Source organism: Entelurus aequoreus, linkage group LG03 (assembly GCF_033978785.1).
Source record: "Entelurus aequoreus isolate RoL-2023_Sb linkage group LG03, RoL_Eaeq_v1.1, whole genome shotgun sequence".
Classification (NCBI taxonomy): domain Eukaryota; kingdom Metazoa; phylum Chordata; class Actinopteri; order Syngnathiformes; family Syngnathidae; genus Entelurus; species Entelurus aequoreus.
The window spans coordinates 88,873,369-88,892,767 of record NC_084733.1 but is presented as its reverse complement, the minus strand read 5'-3'; the positions used below and the strand labels follow the sequence as shown (position 1 = coordinate 88,892,767).

General features: G+C 37.4%; 1 protein-coding gene across 1 annotated transcript in view; it reads right to left on the bottom strand.

The window, feature by feature from the left end:
- The window catches only part of LOC133647060 (membrane-associated guanylate kinase, WW and PDZ domain-containing protein 2-like), a 233,263-nt gene that overhangs the window by 175,483 nt on the left and 38,381 nt on the right, over positions 1-19,399 (bottom strand). The window contains exon 2 of the mRNA XM_062043117.1: positions 10,820-10,936. Coding sequence (XP_061899101.1) covers positions 10,820-10,936 — 117 coding nt within the window. The remainder of the gene's footprint in view (positions 1-10,819; positions 10,937-19,399) is intronic.

Sequence of the window (19,399 nt, the reverse complement as noted above, 5' to 3'; positions counted from 1 at the left end):
CACACACACACACACACACACACACACACACTTGTGTTTGTTACTTTCTTGAGACGTGAGAAAAATGCCTCCCTCTTTAGGACCAGCCTTTCTAGATATATAAAGATGTGTATTTACAACATTAATAATATATACATACTATGCAAATATAAAAAAGCTTGTTGTGGAAAAATGAGTTGGAATTTCACAAGAAAAACTTGGAATTTTGGCAGTATTATAATAAAAGTCATCATTTTACTCAACGCAAGTCAAAATTTTACAAGAAAAACTGAACATTTGTGCAATATTATGATAAAAGTTGGAATTTTACAAGAAAATCTTAGAACGTTGGCAATTTTATGAAAAGAGTCGTAATTTTACTCGACAAAAGTCACAATTTTATAAGAAAACATTAAATTTTGGCAATATTATAATAATAATAATCGGAATTTTGCTCTGCAAAATTATGACATAAGTCATCATTTTACTCAAAAAATGTCACTATTTTACAAGAACAACAAAAAATGGGCAATATTGTGATAAAAGTCCGAATTTTATGTGACAAATGTCACCATTTTGCATTAAAAAGTAATAATTTCTCATAAAAAAAAAAAATTTTTTACCAGAAAATATTGCAATATTACAGAAACAGAAAGAATATGAGAAATTGTTCCCAATTTTATAAGAAAAAAGTCGACGCATTGTGAAAAAAAGACTGCTTTTGGTTGATAATTTTTTTATTTTATTTTTTGTTTGTAATTGGGTTTTTAATCTTAATTATTTACTTCAAGTTATTACATGATGTCTCTATATAAATGTTTTATTTTATTTTTCTAAATAATCAGAATTTAAAAATTAAAAACTCAAAACAGTTCACTATTTTACAAGAACCACAAAAAATGGGCAATATTGTTATACAAGTCCAAATTTTATATGACAAATGTCACCATTTTGCATTAAAAAGTAATAATTTCACATAAAAAAAAGTAATAATTTTACGAGAAAATATTGCAATATTACAGAAACAGAAAGAATATGGGAAATCGTTCCCAATTTTATAGGAAAAAAGTTGACGCATTGTGAGAAAAGACTGATTTTACTTAATTTTTTTTTGTTTGTTTGTTTGTAATTGGGTTTTTAATCTTCATTATTTACTTTAGGTTATTACATGATGTCTCTATATAAATGTTTTATTTTATTTTATTTTTTAAAATTTTGGCCAAAGGGGGCGCATTTCAAATAATCAGAATTTAAAAATTAAAAACCCAAAACATTTCACTATTTTACAAGAACCACAAAAAAGTTGGCAATATTGTGACACAAGTCCAAATTTTATATGACAAATGTCACCATTTTGCATTAAAAAGTAATAATTTTACGAGAAAATATTGCAATATTACAGAAACAGAAAGAATATGGGAAATTGTACCCAATTTTATAAGAAAAAAGTCGACGCATTGTGAGAAAAAGACTGATTTTAGTTAATTATTATTTTTTTGTTTTTTTTGTTTGTAATTGGTTCTTAATCTTCATTATTTACTTTAAGTTATTACATGATGTCTCTATATAAATGTTTTATTTTATTTTATTTTAAAAAAAAAATTTGGCCAAAGGGGGCGCATTTCAAATAATCAGAATTTAAAAATTAAAAACCCAAAACATTTCACTATTTTACAAGAACCACAAAAAAGTTGGCAATATTGTGACACAAGTCCGAATTTTATATGACAAATGTCACCATTTTGCATTAAAAAGTAATAATTTTACATAAAAAAAGTAATAATTTTTACGAGAAAATATTGCAATATTAGGGAAACAGAAAGAATATGAGAAATTGTACCCAATTTTATAAGAAAAAAGTCGACGCATTGTGAGAAAAGACTGCTTTTAGTTAATAATTTTTTTATTTTATTTTTTGTTTATAATTGGGTTTTTAATCTTCATTATTTACTTCAAGTTATTACAGTATGTCTTTATATACTTTTTTTATTTTTTTTTATTTTGGCTAAATGGGGCGCATTTCAATTTCTTACATGCACTTGTTATTTCATATGTTGACCAGAGGGGGAGCACTTTTAAAAGCGACACACAGTCAATGTGAAAAATCCCTCCTTTTTGGGACCACCCTCATTTTGATAGATTTCACCACCAGGGGGTGCAAATGAGATCTCTATTTATTTATTTTTTTGTAACGTGCTTAAGGCCGATGACAAAGGAGTCAGGGACCACAGATGGCCCCTGTGCCCAACCCCTTTTTCCGGGGATGAATAGGGAAGTCCTTCTTTAGCTGCCTTCTTCTTTTATCATATATTGCTGCCTTTGCAATGTTTACTTTTGTATGCACATTAAATCAACAACTAAAAATCCTGACTTTGGAGCAATGTTCACGGACTCTAGTATTTGGCTCTCTATTAGATGCAATGTTATTGGGACCATGATTTATGTCCTCATATGGAAGGTGTCTCAAGAAGGGTAGAAATACAAGAACACACACACACACACACACACACACACACACACACACACACACACACACACACACACACACACACACACACACACACACACACACACACACACACACACACACACACACACACACACACACACACACACACACACACACACACACACACACACACACACACACACACACACACACACACACACACGCACACACACACGTCCTTCAGCATGTTGTGATGCAGAATGGCGTCTGCTGGCCAGGCTGACAGACTGGCACTGACAGCGTGGTGGGTCAGACGCGGGGAGGAAAACAGACTTGTTGTTTTTTTTGCTCTGACAACGCTCCCAACCACAAACTACAAAGTGGCCCGCTGGCCTCCTGCAGACATGTCACGTGACTGTGGCTGTGTGTCACACTACAGAGTACTTCACTCAGTGCACTTTAAAGTGTGCACTACTGGACGCACACTGCATACTAGGGTTGTCAACACTAGTATTGTGGCCTACCACATAATCCTGCCATATATTTCAGTTAAGGTAGCCCACCGCATTATTTAATGTGGCCCACCCCATTATTTATTGTGGCCCACTACAATATTTAATGTGGCCCTCCGCATTATTTAACGTAGCCCACCACATATTTCCGCCACATATTTCAATGTATACCGTCACTTCATTTAGGGTAGCCTGTCACATCATTTATTGGGGCCCACCACGTAATCCCACCCCGTTATTTAATGTGGCCCGCCACATCATTTAAAGTAGACCAAGCCAATAATTAAAGTGGCCCACCACATAATCCCACCACATATTTCAATGTATCCCGCCACTTCATTTAAGGTAGCCCACCCCATTATTTAATGTGGCCCACTACAATATTTAATGTGGACCTCTGCATTATTTAACAAAGCCCACCACGTTATTTAAAATGGCCCGCCACATCATTTAAAGTAGCCCACTCCGATAATTACGCGGCCCACCACTTAATCCCGCCACATATTTCAATGTATCCCGCCACTTCATTTAAGGTAGCCCACCGAATTACTTAACGTGGCCCACTGAATTATTTATCATGGCCCACCCACTGGATTATTTAATGTGACCCACTGGTTTATTTAATGTGGCCCACTGGATTATTTAATGGGGCCCACCGGATTATTTAAGTCGCCCTCCGTATTATTCAATATATACTGCCACTTAATTTAGGGTAGCCTGCCACATCATTTATTGGGGCCCACCACGTAGTCCCACCCCGTTGTTTAAGGTGGCCCGCCACATCATTTAAAGTAGACCACGCTGATAATTAAAGTGGCCCGCCACATATTTCAATGTATCCCGCCACTACATTTAAGGTAGCCCACCCCATTATTTGATGTGGCCCACCGCATTATTTAATGTGGCCCACTACAATATTTAATGTGGACCTCCGCATTATTTAACAAAGCCCACCACGTTATTTAAAATGGCCCGCCACATCATTTAAAGTAGCCCACTCCGATAATTATTACGGCCCACCACTTAATCCCGCCACATATTTCAATGTATCCCGCCACTTCATTTAAGGTAGCTCACCGCATTACTTAATGTGGACCTCTGAATTATTTAACAAAGCCCACCACGTTATTTAAAATGGCCCGCCACAACATTTAAAGTAGCCCACTCCCATAATTAATGCGGCCCACCACTTAATCCCGCCACATATTTCAATGTATCCCGCCACTTCATTTAAGGTAGCCCACCACATTACTTAATGTGGCCCACCGAATTATTTATTGTGGCCCACCCACTGGATTATTTAATTTGGCCCACTGGATTATTTAACGGGGCCCACCGGATTATTTAAGTGGCCAGCCGCATTATTCAATATATACTGCCACTTAATTTTTAGGGTAGCCTGCCACATCATTTATTGGCGCCCACCACGTAGTCCCACCCCGTTATTTCAACGTATCCCGCCACTTTGTTTAACCTGACCCGCCAACTCATTTAAGGTAGCCCACCACATCATTTATCAGGGCCCGCCACGCAATGCCGCGACATCAATTAAAGTTGCCCACGCCGATAATTAAGGTGACCCACCACATAATCCCGCCACATATTTCAATGTATCCCGCCACTTCATTTAAGGTAGCCCACCGCATTATTTATATTGGCCTACTACAATATTTAATGTGGCCCTTCGCATTATTTAAAGTGGCCCAACGCTATATTTAATGTGGCCCACTACAATATTTAAATTGGCCCTCCGCATTATTTAACGTAGCCCACCACATAATTCCGCCACATATTTCAATGTGTACCGCCACTTAAATTAGGGTAGCCTGCCAAAACATTTATTGGGGCCCACCACGTAATCCCACCACGTTATTTAATGTTTCCCGCCACTTCATTTAAAGTAGCCCACTCCGATAATTAAAGTGGCCCACCACATAATCCAGCCACATATTTCAATGTATCCCGCCAATTGATTTAAGATAGCCCGCCGCAATATTTATTGTGGCCCACCCCATTATTTATAGTGGCCCACCGCATAATTTAAAGTGGCCCACCACATTATTTAACGTGTCCCACCGCATTATTTAACGTAGCCCACCTCATAATTCCATGTATACTGCCACATCATTTATTGGGGCCCACCACGTAATCCCACCACATTATTTATTGTGGCCCGTCACCTCATTTAAAGTAGCCCACTCCGATCATTAAAGTGGCCCACCACATAATCCCGCCACATATTTCAATGTATCCCGCCATTTCATTTAAGGTAGCCCACAGCATTATTTATTGTGACCCAATACAAAATTTAATGTGGCCCTCTGCATTATTTAAGGTAGCCCACCACATAATTCCGCCACATATTTCAATGTATACCGCCACTTAATTTAGGGTAGCCTGCCACATCATTTATTGGGGCCCACCCCGTAATCCCACCACATTATTTTAGTGGCCCGCCACGTCATTTAAAGTAGCCCACTCTGACAACTGAGGTGGCCCACCACATAATCCCGCCACATATTTCAACGTATCCCGCCACTTCGTTTAACCTGACCCGCCAACTCATTTAAAGTAGCCCGCCACATCATTTATCAGGGCCCGCCACATTATTTAAAGTGACCCACCACATCATTTAAAGTAGCCCGCCACATTATTTAATGTGGTTCACCACATATTTCAAACATACCCCGCCACTTCATTTAAACTCGCCTGCCAACTCATTTAAGGTAGTCCGCCACGTCATTTGTGGTGGCCCACCACATAATCCCGTCATATCATTAATTGAACACAACATCCTGGTACTTCTCAGTGTGAACGCACTTCCTATTGCAATTGAAAGGCAGGACGTGCCGCACCTACCAGGAAGTCATGCCACGTTTCATCTTTGGAAAGCCAATTAAAATATTCAGTGAACAAATCAAATTGAAGAGCGGGAGGTGTTTTTTTTTCTAATCTTCCATTACCCTGTAAGAGCTTTGTTGGAGTGATAATTATGGGATGCCATTGCTCCGCTGACACGTCCCACTGAGAGGACAGCTTGAGGCAGCTTTTGCTTTAATTGAAAAGTCGCAGTTCTTCCAACCCGAACGACCCCGCCCACCCGGCCCTCGCATCACTGGCTAAGGCCCGCCCTAAACCCGCAATACAACCGCCAACGACAAGAAAGGGTTAAATGCAGAAAAGATGGCAGGAAGAACCACAGGAAATTACATTTTCAGTAAGGTAGAGAGACTAAGTTGGATACAATGGAGACATTTTCAATTCTGAGATGAGGTTCCGACTTAACTACAACAGCAACTAGATGAGGCAATTGCTGAAGGAATTGTGTGTGAATGCTGAAGTTGAACTGAAATCCTGGAATTTTTTTTAAGAATTATTGAAGTAGCGCACACACACAAGCCTCCGTTACCCGCTGAAAACAGGTAGGGGAGGAACAGTTGGTTGGTTTTTCTTTATCAAAAGACTCCCAGTAGGCTATCCCAACCTCTGATGTGGTTGTAAAGACAGGATATCTGTCACACTCCCTGTACTGGATCTCCGTCGATTGGGTACCTAATGTAGTGTCCGCGTTAACCAGTCGTAAAATAAGACGTTTTATGGTTCTTTGCACTGTAAACGGTGTTGTACACTAACAAATAAAGTGTACTAAACGTGGTACGCCACTTTTACAAGCCCACCTTTCAGTTGTGCTTACAGCTCCTTGATGGAGCGCCTTAATATTTCATAATGGGACAAAGAAGACAGCAAAGTCACGCAGGAGAGCTGCTGCAATGTCACCCGCCCTCCAAAAGGGGGCGCCAACACTGACTATGAATGCAGCCTCCGGGTGTCTAAAATAAATAAATACAAGGAGCAGATTATGGATCCAGCTGAGAGACGTACGTGTGTGTGTGTGTGTGTGTGTGTGTGTGTGTGTGTGTGTGTGTGTGTGTGTGTGTGTGTGTGTGTGTGTGTGTGTGTTCTTGTATTTCTGTCCTTCTTGAGACATCAATAAGGAAAAGTATCTTCCATATGAGGAGGTGTGAACAAGTGAGGACATAAATCATGGTCCCAATAACATTGCATCTAATAGAGAATGTTTCATTTGCACCCCCTGGTGGTGAAATCTATCAAAATGAGGGTGGTCCCCCAAAAATTTGACTGTCAACATATGAAATAACAAGTGTGTGTAAAAAATTTTTTGAAGTGCTCCCCCCTAAGGCCAACATATGAAATAACAAGTGTGTGTAAAAAATTTGAAGCGCTCACCCTCTGGCCAACATATGAAATAACACGTGTGTGTAAAAGTTTTTGAAGCGCTCCCCCTTTGGCCAATATCTGTAATAACAGGTGTGTGTAAGAAATTGAAATGCGCCCCCTTTGGCCAAAATTAATTTTAAAAAATTTTTAAAAAAAAATGTATATAGACATACTGTAATAACTTGAAGTAAATAAGGAAGATTAAAAAACAATTACGAACCAAAAATTCAACAACAAAAAAATTATTAACTAAAATCAGTCTTTTTCTCACAATGTGTCGATTTTTTCCGTATAAAATTGGGAACAATTTCTCATATTCTTTCGGTTTCTGTAATATTGCAATATTTTCTCGTAAAATTATTACTTTTTAATGCAAAATGGTGACAGTCATATACAATTCTGACTTGTATCACAATATTGACAATGTTTGTGTTGTTCTTGTTAAATTACTGACATTTTTTGAGTAAAATTATGACTTTTGTCATCATTTTGCCAACTAAAATTCAGATTATTATTCTAATATTGCCAAAATTTTAAAGTTTTCTTATAAAACTGTAAAATTACGACTCTTTTCATAAAATTGCCAAAATGTTAACCTTTTCTTGTAAAATTGCGACTGTTATTGAGTAAAATTCCAACTTTTATCATAATATTGCACAAATGTTCCGTTTTTCTTGTAAAATTGTGACTTGCGTCGAGTAAAATGACGACTTTTATTATAATACTGCCAACATTCTACGTTTTTCTTGTGAAATTGTGACCTTTTTCTTGTGAAATTCCAACTCATTTTTCACAACAAGCTTTTTTATATTTGCATAGTATGTATATATTATTAATGTTGTAAATACACATCTTTATATATCTAGAAAGGCTGGTCCTAAAGAGGGAGGCATTATTCTCAGGTCTCAAAAAGGTAAGAAATACAAAAATGTGTGTGTGTGTGTGGGGGGGGTGTGTGTGTGTTCTTGTATTTCTGTCCTTCTTGAGACATCAACAAGGACAAGTATCTTCCATATGAGGAGGTGTGAACAAGTGATGACATAAATCATGGTCCCAATAACATTGCATCTAATAGAGAATGTCTCATTTGCACCCCCTGGTGGTGACATCTATCAAAATGAGGGTGGTCCCAAAAAATTTGACTGTCAACATATGAAATAACAAGTGTGTGTAAAAAAAATTGAAGTGCTCCCCCTAAGGCCAATATCTGTAATAACAGGTGTGTGTAAGAAATAGAAATGCGCCCCCTTTGGCCAAAATTAATTTAAAAAAATAAATAAATATGTGTTTAGAGATATACTTTAATAACTTGAAGTAAATAATGAAGATTAAAAAACAATTACAAACAAAAAATTAAAAAAAAACTTTTTTAAATAAAAGCAGTCTTTTTCTCATAATGTGTCGATTTTTTTCGTATAAAATTGGGAACAATTTCTCATATTCTTTCTGTTTCTGTAATATTGCAATATTTTCTCGTAAAACTATTACCTTTTTATGTAAAATTATTACTTTTTAATGCAAAATGGTGACATTTGTCATACAAAATTCTGACTTTTATCACAATATTGCCAATTTTTTTGTTGTTCTTGTAAAATAGTGACATTTTTTGAGTAAAATTATGACTTGTGTCATAATTTTGCCAAATAAAATTCAGATTATTATTATAATATTGCCAAAATTTTAAAGTTTTCTAATAAAATTGTGACTTTTGTCGAGCAAAATTACGACTCTTTTCATAAAATTGCCAAAATTTTAAGCTTTTCTTGTAAAATTGCGATTGTTATTGAGTAAAATTCAAGCTTTTATCATAATATTGCACAAATGTTCAGTTTTTCTTGCAAAATTTTGACTTGCGTTGAGTAAAATGCCGACTTTTATTATAATACTGCCAACATTCTAAGTTTTTCTTGTGAAATTGTGACCTTTTTCTTGTGAAATTCCAACTCATTTTTCACAACAAGCTTTTTTATATGTGCATAGTATGTATATATTATTAATGTTGTAAATACACATCTTTATATATCTAGAAAGGCTGGTCCTAAAGAGGGAGGCATTTTTCTCAGGTCTCAAGAAGGTAACAAATACAAAAATGTGTGTGTGTGTGTGTGTGTGTGTGTGTGTGTGTGTGTGTGTGTGTGTGTTCTTGTATTTCTGTCCTTCTTGAGACATCAACAAGGCAAAGTATCTTCCATATGAGGAGGTGTGAACAAGTGAGGACATAAATCATGGTCCCAATAACATTGCATCTAATAGAGAATGTCTCATTTGCACCCCCTGGTAGTGAAATCTATCAAAATGAGGGTGGTCCCAAAAAAATTTGACTGTCAACATATGAAATAACAAGTGTGTGTAAAAAAAAAAATTGAAGTGCTCCCCCTAAGGCCAACATATGAAATAACAAGTGTGTGTAAAAAATTTGAAGCGCTCACCCTCTGGCCAACATATGAAATAACAAGTGTGTGTAAATTTTTTTGAAGTGCTCCCCCTTTGGCCAATATCTGTAATAACAGGTGTGTGTAAGAAATTGAAATGCGCCCCCTTTGGCCAAAATTAATTTAAAAAAAAAAACATGTATATAGACATACTGTAATAACTTGAAGTAAATAAGGAAGATTAAAAAACAATTACGAACCAAAAATTCAACAACAAAAAAATTATTAACTAAAATCAGTCTTTTTCTCACAATGTGTCGATTTTTTTCGTATAAAATTGGGAAAAATTTCTCATATTCTTTTGGTTTCTGCAATATTGCAATATTTTCTCGTAAAAGTATTACTTTTTAATGCAAAATGGTGACATTTGTCATATACAATTCTGACTTGTATCACAATATTGACAATTTTTGTGTTGTTCTTGTTAAATTACTGACATTTTTTGAGTAAAATTATGACTTTTGTCATCATTTTGCCAAGTAAAATTCAGATTATTATTCTAATATTGCCAAAATTTTAAAGTTTTCTTATAAAACTGCAAAATTACGACTCTTTTAATAAAATTGCCAAAATGTTAACCTTTTCTTGTAAAATTGCGACTGTTATTGAGTAAAATTCCAACTTTTATCATAATATTGCACAAATGTTCCGTTTTTCTTGTAAAATTCTGACTTGCGTTGAGTAAAATGACGACTTTTATTATAATACTGCCAACATTCTACGTTTTTCTTGTGAAATTGTGACCTTTTTCTTGTGAAATTCCAACTCATTTTTCACAACAAGCTTTTTTATATTTGCATAGTATGTATATATTATTAATGTTGTAAATACACATCTTTATATATCTAGAAAGGCTGGTCCTAAAGAGGGAGGCATTATTCTCAGGTCTCAAAAAGGTAAGAAATACAAAAATGTGTGTGTGTGTGTGTGTGTGTGTGTGTGTGTGTGTGTGTGTGTGTGTGTGTGTGTGTGTGTGTGTGTGTGTGTGTGTGTGTGTGTGTGTGTGTGTGTGGTAAAGGAGGGGGTTGGGGCGTCACTGCAACACAAGCCTGGAGACAAGAGGCTGGTTGCCGTGGAAACCTCAGGCAGCAGCCGGACGATGTGCATGGAAGGCGGCGAGCGAAGGCGCTGGTGTGTAATGAAAAATAAAACCAAAATAGGAGGGCAACATCCTGAGGGGAGTGAAAGAGAGAAGATGGAGGACTCACAGGGAACGGTGCGCAGGTAGAGGTTGTCTCGGATGATCTGCTGGTGGTCGTGGTCCACCGAGCCTTTGGAGAAGCGCAGGTTGAGGTAGTGGCGCAGGTCCTTGTCAACCACACCCCCTGGAGACAGCACAGGGACGTGGTTAGAGGCACTACCGCACAGCCATGCCTGGGAATCAAACCCGCACGCCGGATCACCGGCCACATACTGAACCACTTGACCTGCGCGACAAAGGCAGGCATTGGAGGGTTTGGCAGAACTTTTTCAGAACTAAATCCAGTCTTTGCTGGTGTGTGGTCATTTTAACATTAGATTACATTACATTAGATTACATGGTCATTTTAACATTGGGGACCATATTGGGGCCACTTTGGGGCCAAATTTGGGGTCACATTTGGGACCACAATGAGGCCACAATGAGGCCACAATTGTGCCACATTGAGGCCTTTTCGGGGCCACATTGGAGCCATATTGGGGCCACATTGGGACCACATTGAGGCCATATTGGGGCCACATTGGAGCCATATTGGGGCCACATTGGGGCCACTTTGGGACCACATTGTGGCCAGATTTGGGGCTACATTGGGACCACAATGGGGCCACATTGGAGCCACAATGGGGCCACATTAAGGCCACATTGAGGCCACATTGGGACCACATAGGGACCATATTAAGGCCACTTTGGGACCACATTGAGGACAAATTTGGGGCCGCATTTGGGACCACAATGGGGCCACATTGGGGCCACATTGGGGCCACAATAGAGCCAAATGTGGGGCCAAATTTGGGGCCACACTTGGGACCATGATGGGGCCATGTTTGTGACACATTGAGGCCACAATGGGGCCACATTGGAGCTACAATGGGGCCACATTGAGGCCACATTGGGACCATATTAAGGCCACTTTGGGACAACATTGGGGCCAAATTTGGGGCCACATTTGGGATCACAATGGGGCCACATTTGTGCCACATTGAGGCCACATTGGGACCACATTGAGGCCACATTGGGACCATATTAAGGCCACTTTGGGACAACATTGGGGCCAAATTTGGGGCCACATTTGGGATCACAATGGGGCCACATTTGTGCCACATTGAGGCCACATTGGGACCACATTGAGGCCACATTGGGACCACATTGGGACCACAATGAGGCCAAATTTGGGCCACATTTGGGGCCACATTTGGGACCATGACGGGGCCACATTGGAACCACAATGGGGCCGCATTGAGGCCACTTTGGGGCCACATTTGGGACCACAATGGGGCCACATTGGGACCATAATGGGACCACATTTGGGGCCACATTGGGACCACATTTGGGGCCACATTGGGACCACATTGGGACCACAATGAGGCCAAATTTGGGGCCACCTTTGGGACCATGATGGGGCCACATTGGGGCCACAATGGAGCCACAATGGAGCCACATTGGAGCCACAATGGGGCCGCATTGAGGCCACTTTGGGGCCACATTTGGGACCACAATGGGACCACAATGGGACCACAATGGGGCCACATTTGGGGCCACATTGGTTAACTCTAAAATATTCAGCCTGTTCAGGAATTGTGTGCTCTACTTCAACAATTCTAAAAAAAAAAAATCCCAAATTTCCTAGAATTTCCCGTTTTTAGGGAGATTTTCTCCATTCAAAATGAAATTTCCTTTCTTCAAACTTCCACAATTCCCACATTTTTCAACCGATTCAAACCATTCCACCTTCAACAAATTGAACTCATCCTGGAAATTCAAACAACCATTTTTCCACGTTCAACAAATTTCCAGGAATTCTTGTTTTTTTTTCAAACCTTATTTCCAAGCTTTTTTAATGCGATGACTCCTTCAACATTTTTCAACCCATTTCAACCGTTCCACTATCAAAACATTCCTCTTACTCAGGACAAAAAAACAAGTTGGTTTAAGAACTTGAAAATTTCCTGGTTTTTCCCAAAATTCCATAACACAATTTTTCGATTAAAAATTGTTACTACTTCAACATTTCTTGCCCGATTTAAACAATTCCAACACCAACCAATTCAGCTCATTCAGGACATTCATGCTCCTAATCATTTTTCCAAAAAAATCCCGCTTCTCCCAAAATTCCCAAATTTCCAGGAAGTTCCCATTGAAATAAATAGGGCATTTTTCCAAGTTGCACGATTCCCACATTTTTCATCTGATTCAAACTGTTCCAACTTCAAAATATTCAGCCTTTTCAGGAATTGTGTGCTCTATTTCAATAATTCTAAAAAAAATTCCCGGATTTCCCATAATTCCTTTTTTTTCATTTTCCCCATTCAAAATGAATTGTCCATTTTTCAAATTTCCACATTCTTTAACCTATTCAAGCCATTCCACCTTCAACACATTCAACTCATCCTAGACATTCAAACAACCATTTTTCCATGTTCAAAAAATTTCCAGGAATTCCTGTTTTTTTCTAACCTTATTTCCAACCTCTTTCGTTTGACTACTCCTTTTCCTTTTTTCATCCTATTTCAACCGTTCCACTGTCAAAAAAAAATTTCTTAGTCAGGACAAAAAAACAAGTTGGTTTAAGAACTACAAACATTACCGGTTTTCCCGAAATTCCAGGACTTCCATAATACAATTTGTCAATTAAAAAACTGTTACTACTTCAACATTTCTTGCCCGATTTAAACAATTCCAAAACCAACCAATTCAGCAATCAACATTCATGCTCCTAATCATTTTCCCAAAAAATCCTGCTTCTCCCAAAATTCCCTAATTTCCAGGAAATTCCCATTGGTGAAATGAATGGGGCATTTTTCCAAGTTGCACAATACCCACATTTGTCATCTGATTCAAACTGTTCCAACTTCAAAATATTCAGCCTGTTCAGGAATTGTGTGCTCTATTTCAACAATTCTAAAAAAAATTCCCGGATTTCCAGTAATTCCTTTTGAAGTTCCCATTGAAGTGAATGGGACATTTTTCCAAGTTGCACAATTCACATATTTTTCGACCTATTCAAACCATTCCTACATCGACACATTCCACTCATCCTGGACATTCAAACTAACACTTTCCCAAGTTCCAAACCAAATTCCGGTTTTCCTGGAAATTCTAACTATTCAACATTCAAACTATTCTTACATTCACACATTCCACCATCCTGGAAATTTAGACTACCCTTTTTCCAAGTAGAATTTTTTTTCCAGGATTTTCCAGAATTCCTGGTTTTTCAAAGCTCTATTGCCACCCTTTTTTCAGGCGACAACTACTTCCATATTCTTCAACGTATTTCAAGCATTCTACCGTCAAAACATTCCTCTTAAATTGGACAAAAAAACCCCGTTTTTTTTAAAACTGGAAAATTTCCCGGTTTTCCCGAAATTCCAGGAATTCCAATTTCAATTCAACATGTTACTACTTCAACATTTCTTGACCGATTTGAAAAATTTAAACACCAACCATTTCAACTCATTCAGATGATTCAATTTTTTTTTTACCATTTTCAAAAAAAATTCCCGCTTTTCCCGAAGTTCTCAAATTTTGGGAAGAATGGGACATTTTTCAAAGTTCCACAATTCCCACACCAACCAATTCAGCTCATTCAGGACATTCATACTCCTAATTATTTCCAAAAAAATACAGCTTCTCCCAAAATTTCAAAATTTCCAGGAAGTTCTCAATGAAATTAATGGGACATTTTTCCAAGTTGCACAATTCCCACATTTTTCAACCTATTCAAACCATTCCAACACCAACACATTCCACTCATCCTGGACATTCAAGCTAACACTTTCCCGAGTTCCAAACCAAATTCCGGTTTTCCTGGAAATTCAAACTCTTCAACATTCAAACCATTCTAACATTATTCTTACATTCATACTACATTCTATCAGCATTTCACTTCAACTTCTGCATTGGAGCATTCACACGCAATTCCTTCAGGAATTGCCTCATCTCGTTATTCAAGGCTTTATATTTATAAAATCCAAATTTTTTTTCTCGTAATACAAAGTTTTTGTTCTGGTAATACTAACATTAATTCCTGTACGATTCCAAATGTGTGTGTTTTTTAATACTTTGTCAGATTTGACTGTTTAAGTACAAACATTAACTAATTTCACCTATTTGGGTTAAAAATATTTTTTACAAACCAGTAATTATAATCTGCAAGTTTTGTGTTGTTGTTGATTGTCGGTGCTGTCTAGAGATCGGCAGAGTAACCGTGTAATACTATTCCATACCACTAGGTGGAAGCAGAGTAGTTAATTGCTTTGTAGGTGTCGGAAGGTATCTAATGCTTAAACCAAAAGTAAACAAAAGGTGAGTGCCGCTAAGAAAAGGCATTGAAGCTTAGGGAAGGCTATGCAGAACGGAACTAAAACTGAACTGTGTCACGACTTGGACTATGGCGTGGTTTGTTCTCCCGTGGTGCAAATGATTTGGACCAGACATGGCGTGAAGGTGAATACATATTTAATTTTAACACTCAAAAAAAAAAGGAATAAACAAAAGGCGCGGAAGTACAAAACTTGGCTATAAAAACAAAAACTCGCACAAAGGCAGAACTATGGACATGAAACAAAACTTGCAAACTATGGCATGAATAAAGAAAACTTACTTGGACGAGAAAAGGGCATGAGAAAGAGCAGCGTGGATCATAAGGGTGTGTAGAGAGTGATGTCGCCAGGACGAACAACAGAAACAGACCGGCTTAAATAGCAGTGACATGATCAGTGAAAACTAATGTGTTGCTATGGTGACAAAACAAACAAAAGTGCACAAAGAGTCCAAAAACAAAACAGAACATGACTAAAACAAAACATGATCACATAGACATGACAAACTGGCTACAAAGTAAACAAAAACAGAATGCTGGACGACAGCAAAGACTTACTGTGGAGCAAAGACGGCGTCCACAAAGTACACCCGAACATGACATGACAATCAACAATGTCCCCACAAAGAAGGATAAAAACATCTGAAATATTCTTGATTTCTAAAACAAAGTAGATGCGGGAAATATCGCTCAAAGGAAGACATGAAACTGCTCCAGGAAAATACCAAAAAAAAAGAGAAAAAGCCACCAAAATAGGAACTAAAACACTACACACAGGAAAACACTAAAAAAAAGTCCAAATTAGTCAGGGCGTGATGTGACAGGTGGTGACAGTACTTTGAGACAAGAGCTATAGTGATGCATGCTTGGTTATGCTTTAAAGTCATATCCAACAATTGCGACGACGACGACTTTTTACCGTCATCTGAGTTTCGTTTTTTTTAATGATTTCCGCTGGTGGTGTGCCTCTGGATTTTTTCAAGGCAAAAAATGTGCCTGGGCTCAAAAAAAGGTAGAAAAACACTGATGTTACAAGACTTACTTTGGGTGCTAATAGCAGGATTTGGTGTGCCTAATGAAGTGTCCAGTGCGGCATCATTAGGTCACTACTTCTTACGTCTCACAAGACATGAGAACGAGATGCTGCATGGTTTTTTGTGCTAGTTGTGATGGATTCATCAAGCTAAAAGGAAGGACATCGCGCACACACACACACACACACACACACACACACACACACACACACACACACACACACACACACACACACACACACACACACACACACACACACACACACTCACAGCAGTTGTGTAAAGCGGTGATCCCCTTTGGCGGTAAACGCCACGTCAGCAGGTGGCGTGACCTACAAAGGACAGACGACTCACACCTCCTCCTAACTTCCTGTGAAAGACGGCGACTTTCTTATGGAATCGCCGTATGGCAGTGGTCCCCAACCACCGGGCCGCGGCCCGATTGGTATTGATTTATATTGATATATAATGTATATATTGTGTTTTTTATGCTGATTTAATTTTAAAAAAAAATTTTTTTTTAAATAAAATTTTTTTTTTTTTTTTTCTTGCCCGATTGGTATTGATTTATATTGATATATAATGTATATATTGTGTTTTTTATGCTGATTTAATTTAAAAAAAAAAAAAATTTTAAATTAAAATTTTTTTTTTTTTTTCTTGCCCGATTGGTATTGATTTATATTGATATATAATGTATATATTGTGTTTTTTATGTTGATTTAATTTTTTAAAAAAAACAAACAAACAAAAAAAAAATTATTGTGCGGCCGCGGCCTGGTACCAACCGGCCCACGGCCTGGTACCGGGCCGCGGCCCGATTGGTATTGATTTATATTGATATATAATGTATATATTGTGTTTTTTATGTTGATTTAATTTTTTTTTATTTTTTATTTTTTATTTTTTTTAAATCTTTTTTTCTTGTGCGGCCGCGGCCCGGTACCAACCGGTCCACGGCCTGGTACCGGGCCGCGGCCCGATTGGTATTGATTTATATTGATATATAATGTATATATTGTGTTTTTTATGTTGATTTAATTTTTTTTTTTTTTTTTTTTTTTTTTTAATCTTTTTTTCTTGTGCGGCCGCGGCCCGGTACCAACCGGTCCGCGGCCTGGTACCGGGCCGCAGCCCGATTGGTATTGATTTATATTGATATATAATGTATATATTGTGTTTTTTATGTTGATTTAATTTTTTTTTTTTTTTTTTTTTTTTTTTTAAATCTTTTTTTCTTGTGCGGCCGCGGCCCGGTACCAACCGGTCCACGGCCTGGTACCGGGCCGCGGCCCGATTGGTATTGATTTATATTGATATATAATGTATATATTGTGTTTTTTATGTTGATTTAATTTATTTTTATTTTTATTTTTTTTAATTTTTTTTTTAAAATCTTTTTTACTTGTGCGGCCGCGGCCCGGTACCAACCGGTCCACGGACCGGTTCCGGGCCGCGGCCGCACAAGAAATTTTTTTTATTTTTTTTTTTTTTTTTTTAATTAAATCAACATAAAAAACACAATATATACATTATATATCAATATAAATCAATACAGTCTGCAGGGATACAGTCCGTAAGCACACATAATTGTATTTCTTTATGACAAAAAATAAAAAATAAAAAAAATTCTACCCCTCCCCCCCCGGTCCGTGGGACAAATTTGCAAGCATTGACCGGTCCGCAAGTACAAAAAGGTTGGGGACCACTGCCGTATGGGACAAAAGTATCGGGACACTCCTCGGTCAAACGAAAAACTAAAATGTTAAATAGTATGGAAATGTGTTTTTACAAAACCCTAACCTTAATGGTAAATAAAAACAGAATACAATGATTTGCTAATACTTTTCAACCTAAATTCAATTGAATAGACTGCAAAGACAAGATATTTAACGTTCCAACTGTCAAATGTTGTTATTTTTTGCAAATATTAGCTCATTTGGAATGTGATGCCTGCAACATGTTTCAAAAAAGCTGGCACAAGTGGCAAAAAAGACTGAGGAAGTTGAAGGAATGCTCATCAAAACACTTATTTGGAACATCCCACAGGTGAACAGGCTAATTGGGAACAGGTGGGTGCCATGATTGGGTATAAAAGCAGTCGTTCACAAACAAGGACGGGGCGAGGGTCACCACTTTGTCAACAAATGCCTGAGCAAATTGTTTAAGGACAACATTTCTCAACCAGCTATTGCAAGGAATTTAAGGATTTCACCATCTACGCTCCGTAATATCATCAAAAGGTTCAGAGAATCTGGAAAAAAATCGCCCCCTTTCGATCCCTCAGCCGGTACTGCATCAACAAGCGACATCCGTGTGTAAAGGATATCGCCACATGGGCTCAGGAACACTTCAGAAAACCACTGTCAGTAAGTACAGTTGGTCGCTGCATCTGTAAGTGCAAGTTAAATCTCTACTGTGCAAAGCCGAAGCCATTTGTCAACAACACCCAGAAACGCCGCCGGCTTCGCTGGGCCCGAGCTCATCTAAGATGGACTGATGCAAAGTGGAAAAGTGTTCTGTGGTCTGACGAGTCCACATTTCAAATTGTTTTTGGAAACTGTGGACGTCGTGTCCTCTGGACCAAAAACAAAAATAAAAAGTAACATTTTTTTTTTTTCCTGGTGTATTTAGGGTTGTTTCCTTAAAAATACTAAAAAAAATGGATTATCGTTAAAATGGTGCATTTATTATCCTTGTGTATATTTGAGGAAAATGTTAGGCGAATAGATTTCAAATGGTACTAAATAAACTTTATCGATCAAATAATCTTTTATGTAATTTACTTTAAATCTATATACAGTATATATGTATGTATGAATGCATGTATGTATATATGTATATATGTATCCTACTATATACAGTATGTAAATTGTATGTATGTATATATATACAATATGTATATATGTATCTATATATCTATGTACAGTATGTATTAATGTATGTATGTATGTATGCATCGATATATGTTTGTATGTATATATGTATGCATTTATCTCTCTATATACGGTATGTATGTATGTATGCAATGTATGTATGTATGTATCTATATATTTATGTACAAATCACTATGAGTTTATATATATATATATATATATATATATATATATATATATATATACATACACACACACATAAATATATACATACATATATATACACACATACATATATATATATATATATATATATATATATATATATATATATATATATAAACACAGTATATATA